Source organism: Oncorhynchus tshawytscha, linkage group LG09, assembly GCF_018296145.1.
Source record: "Oncorhynchus tshawytscha isolate Ot180627B linkage group LG09, Otsh_v2.0, whole genome shotgun sequence".
Taxonomy (NCBI): domain Eukaryota; kingdom Metazoa; phylum Chordata; class Actinopteri; order Salmoniformes; family Salmonidae; genus Oncorhynchus; species Oncorhynchus tshawytscha.
This window is the reverse complement of record NC_056437.1, coordinates 84204769-84221235: the sequence shown is the minus strand read 5'-3', so window position 1 is coordinate 84221235 and position 16467 is coordinate 84204769. Positions and strand designations below refer to the sequence as shown.

Sequence of the window (16467 nt, the reverse complement as noted above, 5' to 3'; positions counted from 1 at the left end):
TGTAGAATAATAGTGAAGACATCAACACTATGAAATAACACAAAGGGAATCATGTAGTAACCAAAAAAGTGTTAAAATAATACAAATATATTTGAGATTTGAGATTCTTCACACCTGGTTCCCTTTGCCTTGATGACAGGTTTGCACACTTGGCATTCTCTCAACCAGCTTCATGAGGTAGTCACCTGGAATGCATTTCACTTAACAGGTGTGCCTTGTAAAAAGTTAATTTGTGGAATTTATTTCCTTCTCAATGTGTTTGAGCCAGTCAGTTGTGTTGTGACAAGGTAGGAGTGGTATACAGAATATAGCCTTATTTGGTAATAGACCAAGTCCATATTATGGCATGAACAGCTCAAATAAGCAAAGAGAAATTACAGTTCATCATTACTTTGACATGAAGGTCAGTCAATCCGGAAAATGTGAAGAACATTTAACGTTTCAGAGTGAAGGAAAAGCAGCCAACAAGTGCTGTGTCACGACTTCCGCCGAAGTTGGTCCCTCTCCTTGTTCGGGCGGTGTTCGGCGGTCGAAGTCACCGACCTTCTAGCCAACGCTGATCCTCTTTTCATCACACCTGGTTCCAAACCCATCATTACATGTTGTGTATTTTACCTTCTGTTCCCCCTCTTGTCCTTGTCGGGGATTGTTTATTGTGCACGTCTGTCCTGGTGTGCGTTGGGTTATGTACCCATTTATTTTATTATTCTGTTTTCCGGTGGGTTTTGTTAATAAACTGCACCGTTGGAAACACAGTTATTTCTCTCCTGCGTCTGTCTTCTCTGCGGCCAGTTCGCACCCCTTACACTCAGCATATGTGGGAACTCCTTCAAGACTGTTGGAAAAGCATTCCAGGTGAAGCTGGTTGAGAGAATGCCAAGAGTGTGCAAAGCTGTCATCTAGGCAAAGGGTGGCTACTTGAAGAATCTAAAATACTTTTTATTGCATACTACATGATTCCATATGTGTTATTTCATAGTTTTGATGTCTTCACTAGCATTCTACAATGTAGAAAATAGTACAAAATAAAGAAAAACCCTTGAATGAGTATGTGTGTCCAAACTTTTGACTGGTACTGTAGGCTAGTTTACCAAGCCACTAATTACTTCACTCTGGAAGAAGTTAAGCTACACTAATGCTTCCCTTAAGGAAAATATAGTTTACTTAACTAAAGTTACTTTGAAACGTAGTTTACTACATCCAAACTTGTTTGTGAAAAATTTTCATATGTAAATCTGAAATGTCATAGACTACAAATTGCAAGACTAAATTCAAATCTAGGTAGTGTTTTCAGTAGATAATTCCTTTTTTTTTGCAATGTAACGCTGTAGTAATTGGATTAGGCAAATCTGATGCTGAAAAAGAATGGAAACGATTGCCTACTTCACACATATTTTACTTTATTTGAAATAAAAAGTAGTGTGTATTTCCAGTAGTTACTACAACGTTACATTGATTTTTTTTTTATATAACTACTGAAAACACTACCTTGATTAAATTTAGTTCAACTACCACTGAGCTACTGCAAAATGTAGTTAAATTACTAGTTGAATTACATGTAGTTCACTATTACCCAACACTGCAGGTCAGGAATATACTGTAGTTCTCAGTGTCAGATCAATAGAGTAATTTTTTGAAAATACTGTCCCAACTATAACAAGAAATACTTAAATACATGTAATTTTGTCCTAAAAACATTTAAATTAAATACTGAAGAATTCCTATGGAAGACTGCTTTTGAGGAGTGACAATATGGCCGACCGGTGGTTTCAAAGCATCTCATTGGCCAATACATAGCATCAGCAAGCCAGGGTTTATATACATCATTGTTTTAATTTAGACAGATGACAAGCATACCCAAACTGACATTGTAAATTTGGTAGTTCACTAACAAGACATATTTTGCTATGGCGACCTTACAATTAAAAGCAAGCACTACAAACAATACAAAAAGGTAGCAATACAAAAAGGTAGCAATACAAAAAGTGTAGTACCATACAGTAAATGTGTGGCAGCATAGCTCCCAGTTTTCAACCTCCAATGGATATGACACTGTAATTGGGTTGTGGAAGTTCCCTTATAAACAGGGGCGGACTTAGTGATTTGGGTGGGCAACATTTTGTTATGGGTTTTATAGTAAAGACATCATTTAACTGTAAAAAGAAATTACCTTTTAGTGTGCCATTTTTGTTTAACCTGTAACCTTTATTTAACTAGGCAAGTCAGTTGACAAATTCTTATTTACAATAACGGCCTACCAAAAGGCAAAAGGCCTCCTGTGGGGGCGGGGGCTGTGATTAAAATGAACACAACAGGTCATGATGTTTCCATCTGATTGTTAATCAATCACTTCTTAAAGTAGCATCCAAACAATTTCCTTCAAATTGCAAGTGACAAACTATCTCACTGGGGATGATCCGATTATCCTAGTGAGCCAAACAACGCCCCTGTCTTTCTATATGGTTCCAATGCATCTGATTCTGTCTGGCCAAAAAGCGAATGACATGCCATACTCTGTTTGGCCAGATTGCATCAGATACATTGTCTACACATACATGTCTTCTGCCTCGATGACAATGCCAGTATTACAAGCAGCACTTGTCTTTTGACTAAAGAAATAGATTAACTTACAACATTTTTCTGTTAAATCTTCTTTCTTTCCTTTTATTTTCACTGGTTGCGTTAATTGCACATTTCTCTGCCCCGCTGTGAAAGCATCTCATTGATACAGCTTCATTACAATGAAAGTCAAATTTGCAATCATATCGCGTGAAACAATGCACAGGAACTCTGTCAAGGTGAATAGTCCATTATTATAAACCAGTTGTGAGGTCTCATGCAGAGACATTATTGGGGAAAAAAAGAAGATTGCTAGTATTTTATTATTATGCCCAGCTCACAAGGCACCTTGATGATGTGAGGCCTGAGGCAATTGAATCTTCTGCCTAATGGTAAGTCCGCCTCTGCTTATAAATCAATGTCATTTAGGTATGTCATTTGTTTCATGCTGAGCACCAGCTTTAAAATAAAAATACATGTGTGAGCATATGTTATCAGAAATCATATGTGAACCAATTTCTTTTTAGTCCTACAGTTTGGGCTGCTGAAGTTTCTGTGAGTTGCCCGATTCTTATCATCACTGTCCATATGATTGGAGAAGCCCAAAGAGTGACTTCTCTCTCTCTAAGCTTTCCTCATAACGGTGTGGTATAGTTGGCAGGGAACAGACCACTTTTACCCCGCAATCTTCCTTTCCACCACGATGGATCAGAGTGATCCAAAATGTCAATGACATCACCTGCACGGAAGCCAAGCTCGTCCCCTTCCTCCGCTGTGAAGTCGTACACTGCTTTCACCTGTATGACTGCCCTCTGGTACACACACACACACACACACCTGTGTTAGGTAATAGTTGGCCATAAGAACCAGTCATTTCAGAGGAAATCAAGGATGAGCCCCCATTTACTGACTACAGTAGGCTTACTGTACCTGTGGATGAGGCATGGTTTCAGATGTCCTTTGGGGGGCTGGGAGAGAGGTTAGGGGGGTGTTTCTACCAGGGGTGCCTATGGTGTGAGCCCTCACCTCCATCCCAGGTCTCTTACTCTGGGGGAAGAGAGGAGAGAGGTTGAACTCAGGTCAGACTCTAACCTTTAAACCAACCTACAGTATGTCTCAGAATCACAGTAAAACATTACAAACCCAATGAAATCAAATAAAAGCAATGACATGGTTTTACATGACCATGGTACATAGCAGCTTCTGAAAAACCGACATGATTCAAAAGACTGCATTGTAGGTAGCGTAGGTTTGTACTTTGGGGTGAGTGGTGTTTACCTGCTGACTGTGAGGAAGGTCTGAGGCCCTGCGGTGTGACGTGGCTGCAGTAGGGGCCCCATAGCTCCTCTCCTCAGGTAGACTCCCCCTCTTCAACTGACAACAGAAGGATGTGGACAGGAAAGGGTTAATAAAGGCCCAGTGCAGTCAAAATGTAGTTTTTGTATCTTATTGTACAACAGCTGATGAAACTAACAAAAACGTTTGATCAGTGTTATTTCCTGAGAGTTGCTGGTTGAAAGTACAATCTACACAGGACCTTCTGTGTAGAAGTTTGATTTTCCATGGTGACATCACCATGCAGTACATTGGTTAATAGACCAATACCATTGGTTAATGGACCATTCTGGTGCAATAGCTCACTAATTTCAGTTCCTGTATGTGTGCTTGAGAGTACAGAAGATACAGAAGAGTGGGAAGTCAAGAAAGGGAAGGAAGGCTTCACTAAAGAGTTGATTGAACTGAGATAATATACGGCTGAAATACCGGTTGGGGTGCGGATGGGCTCTGGTCATCCCGGCTACCGTCTCTAAGGTAGATGTCCCGTTGCTTGGAGATGGAGGTGTTCTTGTAGAAGTCCACCAGCTTGTTGAGGGAAGTGAATTTCTCTGACCACAGGAAGTAGTGGCCTTTGCTGTCCTTCATCACTTTGAAATGCTGCACGTCAAACTCATGTCTGAGGGGAAAGGTTTTATATATCAGTGAAGCATGTCACAACACAACATCTGGCCTCTTAGTCACATACAGTACAATGCAGGTTTAGGGTCAATTCCAGTCAATTCAGGAAGTACACTGACATTCCAATTCCAATTATTTTCAATGAGGAAGATTTGGAATTTAAATGTGGTTTAGTGTCTGAATTAATTGGAATTGAAATGGAATTGACCCCAACCCTGGTTGACACTCCATGGGACTATTTCTATATGACATTTGTGTCGATTTGTGATAAGCATGCCCCTGTGAAGAAATTCAGAATCATTGGAAGGGACAATCCCTGGGTTTCAGATAAATTGGCAGAATTAATTAGAAAGAGAAATATCTCTTGGGTTCAAGCTAGACATACAAGTGCTCCTGTTGACTGGGCCTCCTTCAGAGCGCTAAGAAACAAATACACAGGATTGATCAGCTTATGGCTAGAAAGAAGCTTGTTCAGGCCACTTTTCTCTCTGTAATTGATTATGGTGACTTGTTGTATATGCATGCAGCCTCCTCCGTCTTACAGAGACTGGACTTATCATGCATCCTTGCGCTTTATTACAAACGCCAAGTCACTCATCCACCATTGATAGGTTGGACCTCACTTTACATGCGCAGAAAGATACATTTGTATGTGTTCATCTACAAAGCCCTTTTGGGTAAACTCCCTCTTTACCTCTGTAGTCTGGTCTCCTTCACCACCTGCAGATACCATACCCGGTCTGCTAGGTGGTTGCTACTTAAAGTCCCCAGGACATTCACAGTATTAGGCAAGACTGCCTTCTCTTTTTGTGCACTAGACGCATGGAATAGTCTACAATCCATGTTTCATCTAGATATGTTAGTGCCACTGAATGAATTTAAAATATTGATGGGAGACTTCTTTAGGCTGGATCATGTTGTTGTATTGTTGTATGTTTTAATTCTGTAATGTATTGAATGTTGCTGCCTTCTTGGCCAGGTCTCCCTTGAAAAAGAGACTCTGGGTCTCAATGGGCTTATCCTGGTTAAATAAAGTTTAAATAAACAATGATAGGTTGTGATGAGTTATGATTCAAACAATTTAGTTGTGTCCTGTCCTATTCCATAAATCCAAAGTCAACTGTTTCTCTGGTGCAGTACTTTCATTGTCCCCTGCTGGCTTATGTTAGATATTGCAAGGAAAAGCTGTACCAGTAATATCAAGTATAGCCTACAGAAACTGAATTCTTCCCCTGGCTCATAGACATTTCATGAGAAATGTAGGGAGATTGTGAAAATGTTCACAGATTACTTTTCCAGGTTAACATGTTACCACATTTTACAGAGTTCATGCAGTGCAAACTCTACCCCCCCCGTCCCCGTCCCCTAGGTACTGTTTTGTAATCAGTGAGCTAGCTCCCTGTAATATCCTGGCCTGAGCCTACACCCACCCACCTGACAGAGATGGAGAATTCTCCAGGGGAGCTCTGACTGCCACGGATCAGGAATCCCCCCACCTCCCTAGACATCAGGAGCTCCTCAGCAGAGCTGCGGCTTGCCGTCTCCTTGAACCAGCTGGACAGAGAGAGATACAGTATACAGATGTGGCTATACTGTACTTACTGTAAGCATACAAACTCATGTTGTATATGTGTGTTCAAATACATTTTATGGATGAAAATGAGTAACTTTATTTCACCTTGGGGTTTGTCTCTCAGTGTAGTTTTGGGGCACAAAGCCTTCCTGTCCATGCAGCTCTGCCTTAAACCACTCATCTTGACTACCTAGAATCTGATTAGGGAACAAAGATATACAAAAACAACAGAGCTCACTGTTTCGGTTTAATATTACAGCAGAATACAACAGTAGAACTTTGTGTGTAGAATTTAGGAATTAGATTAGTGGAATGTGTCTTTAAAGCCAAGTCCCACACTCAGTTGTACTACTGCCATTCTTTAGTCTTACTATGGCACGCTATTCTGAATTGTAATGTGTCTCCTCCCATTCTCAGGTCATACTCACTTTCAGGATGTCTCCCTTTCGGAAGCTCAGCTCATCCTCAGCCGTAGCATTAAACTCGTACTTTCCTCTGGCTTCCATGGCGAGCGGTGGAATGGTCAAAGAGTTGGAATAGGGAGACAGAAGGACTGCAGTCGGTCTATGGAATGAGATGAGTCAGGGAGAGTTGTGGGTTGGTCGTTTCAAAGTAAGCAAACTATACAGTGCAGTCAAAAATGTTATTTCCTGTGTTTTAGATATATTTCGACACTGAGGTTGGAATAATACTGTGTATTTGTGAAAATGATGATAATGCCATTTTAGTTTGTGAAGACCGCCTGAAATATCCTCCTGTTTTGGTGGGATGGAGTTTTGGCAGTAAATTAGTTAATAGATCAATATGAAAGAGAGTTCCAAACTTTGTGCAGGACTGATTTCTTCATTCCGGCTGCACCCGCAGCTTTTGATACCGCACCCGCACCCTCCCGCTTGCTCTCTGTCCGACTCCCACCCGCTACTGCAAGAACGTGTCCCGAACCCAACCGCAGTCCCGCAATGTTACTTCAGGAGTATGTGACGCAGCTCACTTGCCAGCCATGGTCCTAGCGATTGTGTGCCCTATATAGGCAATATCAAAATGAGCAAAAAATACCCTAAGAAATAAGTTAAATTAACAGAGATTCTCACGTGGCCCATTATATTAGGCTATCGGTGTTACTGGGCTATATTAGCCAATAGGCTAGACATAGTTTGAAGAGAGCAGAGTTGGAGAGAGAGCAGACACATTCACTTTCTCTTGAGAAACGTTTTATAGCGTACCTTTTAGAAGTGGGACCATTTTCAGACAGAGATTTTTAAAAATAAATAAAAGGTGATCAATATGCAATTCTAGGCAATGTAAACTACAGCCTAATCATATTTAGGAAGTTGATTTCATTGGAAAGATAACTGCCCCTTGCTTCTCCGCCCATGCATAGTCTATAGCTTACTATTTTAATTGAGACTACACACACACCTGATCATAGCCACAGGAAGTATGGGTGCTGAGAGTGCTGCAGCACCCCCTAAAAAGAATTATTATTTAAAAATGCAAATAACAATGTTTTACTAGTCCTGTATGAAAGACCAATACAGATGTCTGTAGCATTTTCAAAAACATATTCTCATCCCCAAAGCTGTCTGATCGCCAGCTTCCACCTGCAGCATGAACAATTATAACCACGCCTCAATGATCTCTGTCAGACCGGCAGCCCTCCACCTCTTTGCCAATAACAGCTACAGTTTTCAGTTTTCTCCTCCTCACTCAGACTACTCCCAGAGAGTCCTAGCCTACTTCTAGCTAAGAAGCTATTTTTGTTTCTTTTTGACCATTTTAATTGAAAAAAATCCCAGTAAGGTACTTAATTGTTAATCAGAAATGATTTGATATTGAGATGAAAATGGCTGCATTAGACATTTAAGTCCTTAGCTCCTATAAGCTCCTATAAGGAACATAGGCCTACAAATAACTGCACTGTTTAAACAGCTTACGGTATACTTGTATTTTAGGTTGACATTGCCAGTAACTCAACTCTGGTGGGGTAATTCAGCTAAGGTGGTGCAGTGGTGGTTTGCAAAATACAATTGTTACCAGCCTAGACTAGACTATGCTGTACATTCTGTAATCTGTGAATACTGCACCTGGGGCTGTAACAACCATTGCATGGGGAAATACATTCAGTGGGATAAAACGCAAAAAAAAAAAGTTAGTTTCAAAACCTTTGATTCAGTTGTATCCTTCTGAACACAAGCCTAAGTATAACTTTAGATAAATATATCCCATTCCTAGCTATGAAGTTTAGATATGGAAAATTAGAAATAAAGAAATGGGGAAACTGGAAAATCATTTAAAAATGGAAGCAAAACAGAGAAAAGTTGTCTGAGCCAGACACTTCCCCTTACCTTCTGTCACGAAGCTGAGAGAACAATTCTTGTTTCGGTAGTTCGTAGCATTCACCATGTGTTAATGTTTACCTACGGGATACATAAACAGACATGAGCATGGAGGAACAGGCAGAAGAGCGAGTCAGAGGAGGACAAACAACATCAGGAGCTGTCCATTTCCCCTTTCAATTAAGTTTAAAAAAAGCAGTGTAATTTTTAGAGATTGAAATCTCATGATGGTAATTATCTTTGATGTTCAATTTGCTACTCTCCCACGTGTGTGTGGTTGAAGGGGGGTCTGCAGTGTATGCTCCAAAATCACATACATTATCCATCCCCAGAACCATAGATACACACAAGATTACATAGAATTTCATAAATCTATCCCAGCCCTACCTCTCTACCTATTCAGCCATCAGACACCGGAGGGAGCCAATACCAGCGCTGTAGTATCAGCTTCTATTGCTCACCACGGCTCCAATCCTGTACCCTGATTAAAACTCCTACTCTGCAGTAAAAGACCCCTTCTGTTCCCCCTCTCTGTCTTATTCAGAGCGGATATGAGTGAGGGTAGATAGATGATAATGAGAATCATTCACAGAGCTCTACTAAGCCGGATGGAAGGCCGCATAAACAACATGAGGACAACTGAAGATTAAATTCAATTACATGTAGAAAGTTGTTTTAACTCTGTGTGTTTCTGTCAGACCCAGATGTATCTCTTTCTCTTTCTTTCTTTTTTTATTTTATTTCACCTTTATTTAACCAGGTAGGCTAGTTGAGAACAAGTTCTCATTTGCAACTGCGACCTGGCCAAGATAAAGCATAGCAGTGTGAGCAGACAACACAGAGTTACACATGGAATAAACAATTAACAAGTCAATAACACAGTAGAAAACAAAGGGGGGAGTCTATATACAATGTGTGCAAAAGGCATGAGGAGGTAGGCGAATAATTACAATTTTGCAGATTAACACTGGAGTGATAAATGATCAGATGGTCATGTACAGGTAGAGATATTGGTGTGCAAAAGAGCAGAAACGTAAATAAATAAAAACAGTATGGGGATGAGGTAGGTGAAAATGGGTGGGCTATTTACCAATAGACTATGTACAGCAGCAGCGATCGGTTAGCTGCTCAGATAGCTGATGTTTGAAGTTGGTGAGGGAGATAAAAGTCTCCAACTTCAGCGATTTTTGCAATTCGTTCCAGTCACAGGCAGCAGAGTACTGGAACGAAAGGCGGCCAAATGAGGTGTTGGCTTTAGGGATGATCAGTGAGATACACCTGCTGGAGCGCGTGCTACGGATGGGTGTTGCCATCGTGACCAGTGAACTGAGATAAGGCGGAGCTTTACCTAGCATGGACTTGTAGATGACCTGGAGCCAGTGGGTCTGGCGACGAATATGTAACGAGGGCCAGACAGGAACTATTCATTAAACCAGAGGAGGAAACTCTCCTCTCTCTCTCTAAAGTCAACACAACATATTCACAGTAATAGCTCACATATCAGTTTAATAGAATTGTTTTATTTAAATGTAACCTTTATTTAACTAGGAAAGTCAGTTAAGAACAAATTATTATTTACAATGACGGCCTACTCTGGCCAAATCCGGATGACGCTGGGCCAATTGTGCACCGCCCTATGGGACTCCCAATCACTGCCAGATGTGATACAGCCTGGATTCGAACTAGGTACTATAGTGACACCTCTTGCACTGAGATGCAGTGCCTCAGACCGCTGTGCCACTCGGTAGCCCACATATGATAACAAGAGTCTTTTTTCTTGGAGATGTGGATGAGCAAGGAGAAGGTCAAAGGATATCACCACACATTCCATTGACATAAATTCAACAAATTGTTTAATGTAAACGATTCCCACTTCAGTTGAACCATGTGTGTACACAGATGCGCACTCAATCTGTGTTATCTAACTCCTTCGCTCCATAAAACCATGTACCGTAAACACAGTAAAACATGCATGCAGCCAAACAGGCACTTTAGTTTTAAATCACTTGCCTCACCGAATGGCTCTAATGTTTAACTAATGATTGGAACTAATGAAGTGAACCTCCTGATTCCATTGCAGATTAGCCCTCATAAACATTATCAATATAACTCTTACTTTTGATTTTAGATAAAATATATCCCAGCAGCTTGCTGAAAAAGCATGTACATAAACTGCATACATCCAACAAATCTCAAAATACTGTCAACTGCACTGACGAGAGAGATATAGTAAGTTAAGACACTACACTGACGAGAGAGATATAGTAAGGTAAGACACTACACTGACAAGAGAGATATAGTAAGGTAAGACACGACACTGACGAGAGAGATATAGTAAGGTAAGACACGACACTGACGAGAGAGATATAGTAAGGTAAGACACGACACTGACGAGAGAGATATAGTAAGGTAAGACACGACACTGACGAGAGAGATATAGTAAGGTAAGACACTACACTGACGAGAGAGATATAGTAAGGTAAGACACTACACTGATAAGAGAGATATAGTAAGGTGAGACACTACACTGACAAGAGAGATATAGTAAGGTAAGACACTACACTGACGAGAGAGATATAGTAAGGTAAGACACTACACTGATGAGAGAGATATAGTAAGGTAAGACACTAAACTGACTAGAGAGATATAGTAAGTGTCATGACTGTCCTGATCAGGTCAGGTTACAGGAGACCACAACCCTACAGATTATCTCTCAACCCCAACAGAGGAAGAGAGATCTAGGGGTCTGAAGATGTGGGGGTTTTATGACCCCTCACGCCCCTGGTAAATCTCAGGCCACAGACAAATTCCTTTGTCCTGTTACTATGGAGAACCAGCCTCAGAACATTAAACATGAACTAAAGGGACTTTGGAACAATGGTTTTCGTCAGCCACAAAGGTGGTCATGACGATAGATGGAATATGAAAATGTATGTCATTTTTGTTTTGTTATTAAAGGTTAATAGATGACGTTATTATGAAAACATTGTAACATGAAGAGCTTTCCTAGTATATGTTTGATGTTTATACATTGTACGTTATGTGGAAAATGTCCAAATCAAAGGGAATGTTTTGGTAAAGATGAAATGTTAAGTTAGTTGTCTAAAATTGGATTTGAGAAAAACCTAGACTTTGCTCGTAACTTGGTATGCCCAGAGAATTGCCCTAAAGGCGATTACACCCACTTCTGACCCAAGGGTATAAAACCTGTGAGTAAAGAATTTACAGAAGACTACGTGACCCAAGCTGCAGCCAAGGTCTAAAAAGTCAACGAACCCAGAACGCAACACAAGTTTGAAGACAAAGAAATCTTTTTCTACCCAAGCTACGGATGAGTAGCTGTGTCTAAGCAGGTGAATTCAAGCCGGACCCCCTTAGCATCCAATCCCAGCGAATCTTGGTATCTAAAAGGTTTCATTCCTATGCTGTGAACTCTGAGCTACAGAGCTGTCTGTCCTCAGAAGACCCCTTCCAGAGCAAGGGTGAGGGAACAGACTCCTAAGCCAAAAGGACACTGACATCGTGAGGACGACCAGAAAGGTGCGCTGGAGAAGTGCGTCATCGAGCAGCCTGAACGGAACCCTGAACGGTCCACGCAGAAAATCCTCGGAGGTCTTCCCCACATAATTAAATCATTATATTCTGACCCATAAGAGCAGCAGTTTGGGTCAAGGCTAGGGTTAGAATAGCATATCTGACAAATTCACCCAAATGTATATTTCTCTCGTGCACTTTCTTTTTCCTCTCTCTCTTTGAAATCCCCATTTTGGGTAACACGCTCCATAGTGTGTTACTAAGTGTATACTAAGTTCTAGTCAATAGCCTATAATGTGTTTTGTCTATGTGTATCTTTTATCGTCATTTTAGCTTTTTGTAAATAAATATTCAACTAAGATTGGTGTGGTACGAACTCATTGGTGAGACCCGAGTCCGTGCAGATTCACGGACTGTACAACATTCAGAACGAGATTGGTAGAGGTAACTGGTTAATTAGCGGCTGTTGTAAAATCGATATTCTGATATTCTTTGAGTTAATTTGGAAAATAGAAACTCAATAAAAACTAGTTTCCCCATGGTGCCCCAGGTTAATGAGTTAATAATTGCTTGATTCAGTTAATCACGCAATTAGAAACTTTTAATAATTCGATGAACAACAGTCGTCACATTAACTAATACAACGTCACGACATAAGGTAAGACTGATGAGAGAGATATAGTAAGATAAGGCACTACACTGACCACCACAAAACCCCTTACCCCAATGAGCATAAACCACTGATAAAATCTTTGTAAAAAACACTGGTCAAATACATCCCACAAACCACTTAATCATTCTGCTGTCAGGACAATTCTGCTATTAGACAGCCGTGAACACACACACACACACACACACACACACACACACACACACACACACACACACACACACACACACACACACACACACACACACACACACACACACACACACACAGACAGACAGACAGAACCTCCTTGTTGTCCCTCTAGAGCCCTCAGACTCAACTCTGGACCTTGAAGCCAGTTCCACTGCATTTGTTTATTGTTCCCCCCTAATTATGGACAGATTTAGACCTGGGCCACCAGGTGTGTGCAATTAATTATCAGGTAGAACAGAAAACCAGCAGGCTACGGACCTCACAGGGTAAGAATTCAGTACTCTAGAACAGGTATTTGTACACGCAATGCGATCGGGGGTACGCCAAATTAAAATGTGATTCACATTTTTTTTAAATAATAATAATATATAATATTTGTTTTTCTTCACATTTTCAAACAGTCCATTTATATTTTCCAATGGGGCTATACATTTGGGTGAGGATTTTTTATCGCCTGATTAGCCTCGTTTCACTGCCAAAAATAAAATGAAACCTTCTAGTGTTCAGCGAGAGTCTCTGTCTGCATTAACAAGGACAACACAGGTCTTTCCATCATTGTATGATTTTTTGAGTGCAAATGAACTCAAGCTTACAGACAATGTCAAATGTGATATAGCAAAGCACCTGAGTGAGTTGGATGCGCAATTACACAGGTACTGGATGACACAAACAACTGGATTCGTTATCCCTTTCATGCCCAGCCTCCAGTCCACTTACCGATATCTGAACAAGAGAGCCTCATCGAAATTGCAGAAGCCACTGCCAGATTTCTGGATTGGGCTGCGCTCAGAGTATCCTGCCTTGGCAAATCACGCTGTTAAGACACTGATGCCCTTTGCAACCACGTACCTATGTGAGAGTGGATTCTCAGCCCTCACTAGCATGAAAACTAAATACAGGTACAGACTGTGTGTGGAAAAGGATTTAAGACTGAACTCTCTCCAATACAACCCACCATTGCAGAGTTATGTGCATCCTTTCAAGAACACCCTTCTCATTAACCTGTGGTGAGTTATTCACAATTTTTTATTAACAAATAAGGTTTTATATGTAAGATGGTTAAATAAAGAGATAAATTATATTATTATTTGTGCTCTGGTCCTATAAGAGCATTTTGTCACTTCCCACAAGCTGGGTTGTGACAAAAACTCACACTCATTCTTATGTTAGATAAATGTATCGTGTAGTGTGTGTGTGTGTGGCAGGCTTACAATGATGGCAAAAAACAACATTGTAGAGTGCCCTGACCCTGGTGCTAGAGGGGGTACGCAGCTGGAGGTTGAATGTTTGAAGGTGTACGGGACTATAAAACGTTTGGGAACCACTGCTCTAGAGGATGGAAGTCTCAAACATGTAAAACAGTTTCAAAACAGTAGCCGAGTCCCCTGGGAAGAGACAGTGCAGAGCAGAGGGGATCTACTCTAGTAACATGTCACCAGTGAGGTGGGCCAGGGGCATGTTGGCAACGTGCCAGCGTCCCTAGAGCTCCCCTGGTATGGTGACCTGGGTGAAGGGGATATTTGCAGTGGTTTCAACTCTCACTGCCCACATTCATTTTCAGATGGATTTTTTCTGCTCCCAACTGTTTTTTTCTTAGCACTTTTGTGCCTCTTCAACAGCCCAGTCGGTTGTTATATAGTCTTGTGGGGCCAAACATTCCACCATTAGTCAAAGAAATAGGATTATGATGTCTTAAACAGATATCTTTATTAAATAACGGACATTGTAGAAGTGGTAAGATCTATTACGGAGTAGCGTGCATCATTTTCTTTGTTGGAAATGTTAGAAACGGTAAGTTTTATAATTAAGGATTTACATTATGCAAAGCCTAACTATGTGAAGGCACAAAACATTTCTCTACACTTCACAAATCAGAGATTAGAGAGGAATGTGCAGAATGTGTTTTTGAGAGTAACTATGACATCCAACTACCCAGCACTGAGGAGAACAGCACTAGACAATACTGTATATACATTTATAAATATCCATCCATTCTCATTTATGGGAAATCCAAATTCAACAAGTTCTATATATTTTAGTAAACAACAATTTACCACCATGTAAAGCATTGAAATATCCAGTGATACTGTACTATTTGTAATCTTTTTGACACACCATAGTAGCTCACACTATGTCAATTAGACTGACATGGCTAGCCTACTATGATTGAATCGAGGACCTTGTTTTAGCAAATAAACAACCCCCCAAAAAACATTAACTTATAAAGCTTGCTCAATAGTGCACCTGCCCGCTTCAGTGGCTTTCTATTTTAACTGAGTTTCATATAAAAATAAAACACATTATGAACATACTTCCTCATCACATAAATACAACTATTGTTGAACTTATCTCCTACTACTCATAAATGACCACATCCCAGAGGAGAAGCTATTTGAGGAAAAAAACGTTCAAACAAAAATCTGTTTCAAAGTACCTTCTACAACACCATGGCATGGGCAGGGGGACTATATGTACAGTTAGTTTTCAAATAGTTTAGCAATAATGAAAATATTTCAACTGTTAGGTCAAACATAATATCCTTGTTGTTATATATTTATAATAGCATTGCATAATATGGTGACAAGTTGTCTCATAGCCTACTTATGTGTTCCAGAACTATATTGCATATCCTTTTCACCAATGTCTGTGGACAACTGTTGGTTACTGGGGACAGTTATTGATTGTATCAAACAGGTAGTTAAAGTTCTCTATGTGGCACTTATTTCAATTGTCCGGTTAGTTGCCATAGATTCAGAATCTAAAAGATTTCAAACAAATTATAGGGATACCACTCTTGAGAGAGAGACAGTTCTCTAACCACTAAAGAGCAATGATTCACAATTCAGATGAGAGGAAGCTGACTAATTATTATAATTAATTACATTACAGAAAAAGTGGAGTGGGTATGACTGTAACAGCTGTTCATAAGATTAGAGCAGTGTCTTCAAGCCAGCATGACATTATAAGAGGTTTGGTCATTTTGGTGACATGATTTGGCTACCCATATAACAGTGGGTATATTACATTTGCATTTATGGTTACATCACGTATGTAAGAATAATCTAGCTTTTTTCAAATGGGTAAACTGTATATTGCAAAATTATATTTACCTTTATCTCATGTAAAGAGCCACGCGTTGACAGTCACAAGAGGCCGGGAAATTTACGCAGCCAGACAGGGCTTTGCCTACTAGATCATAATTTCAGTCAAAATTTCGCAAATTCGCATCAAAAGGAAAACGTCATATTCGTAAAATCATAAAGGTTAAATAAAACAAATCCGTTAAAGACTGTTTACTTCCGCGTCCTTTCATTGAAGTATAACAACGCGGAGACTTTCGAGTTCCCTCCCCAACACGCACAATAGCTGAGTGTCCCAACGCGGAGATGAACCAGTTACTTGCACTTGGTTAGTGACCGCCTCTTTTCAAAAGGAACTTTTGGACTTTACCTCAAAAACGCTGATGAATAGAACAGATCATTTTCATAATGTGACAATAAATAATAAAGGCTTATGCACTTGGTTAGAGACCGCCTCTTTTCAAAAGGAACTTTTGTACTTTACCACAAACATTCTGAGGTACTGCATCTCAGTGCAAGAGGCGTCCCTACAGTCCCTGGTTCGAATCCAGGCTGTATCACATCCGG

The 16467-nt window shown here is 40.3% G+C and overlaps 1 protein-coding gene across 1 annotated transcript; it reads right to left on the bottom strand.

The window, feature by feature from the left end:
* Positions 1 to 1808: 1808 nt before the first annotated feature.
* On the bottom strand, positions 1809 to 16207 carry grap2a (GRB2 related adaptor protein 2a). Its single transcript, XM_024433624.2, has 9 exons — positions 15931 to 16207; positions 8434 to 8505; positions 6517 to 6652; positions 6194 to 6285; positions 5950 to 6069; positions 4324 to 4513; positions 3838 to 3933; positions 3490 to 3606; positions 1809 to 3371 (listed from the first exon to the last, which is right to left on the bottom strand). Exons 3-9 carry the CDS (start codon positions 6592 to 6594, stop codon positions 3195 to 3197), a joined length of 870 nt encoding a protein of 289 aa, XP_024289392.1. The 5' UTR covers positions 6595 to 6652; positions 8434 to 8505; positions 15931 to 16207; the 3' UTR covers positions 1809 to 3194.
* Between the last annotated feature and the right edge of the window lie 260 nt (positions 16208 to 16467).

What these genes read in the sequence shown, in the direction of transcription:
- grap2a (XM_024433624.2), bottom strand. Translation starts at nt 6,594, where the DNA reads ATGGAAGCCAGAGGAAAGTACGAGTTTAATGCTACGGCTGAGGATGAG. An exon ending in GAATTCTCCATCTCTGTCAG is followed by an intron (nt 4,514 to 5,949) that starts GTGGGTGGGTGT and finishes CTTTCCCCTCAG; the next exon opens with ACATGAGTTTGACGTGCAGC. An exon ending in AAACCATGCCTCATCCACAG is followed by an intron (nt 3,372 to 3,489) that starts GTACAGTAAGCC and finishes TGTGTGTACCAG; the next exon opens with AGGGCAGTCATACAGGTGAA.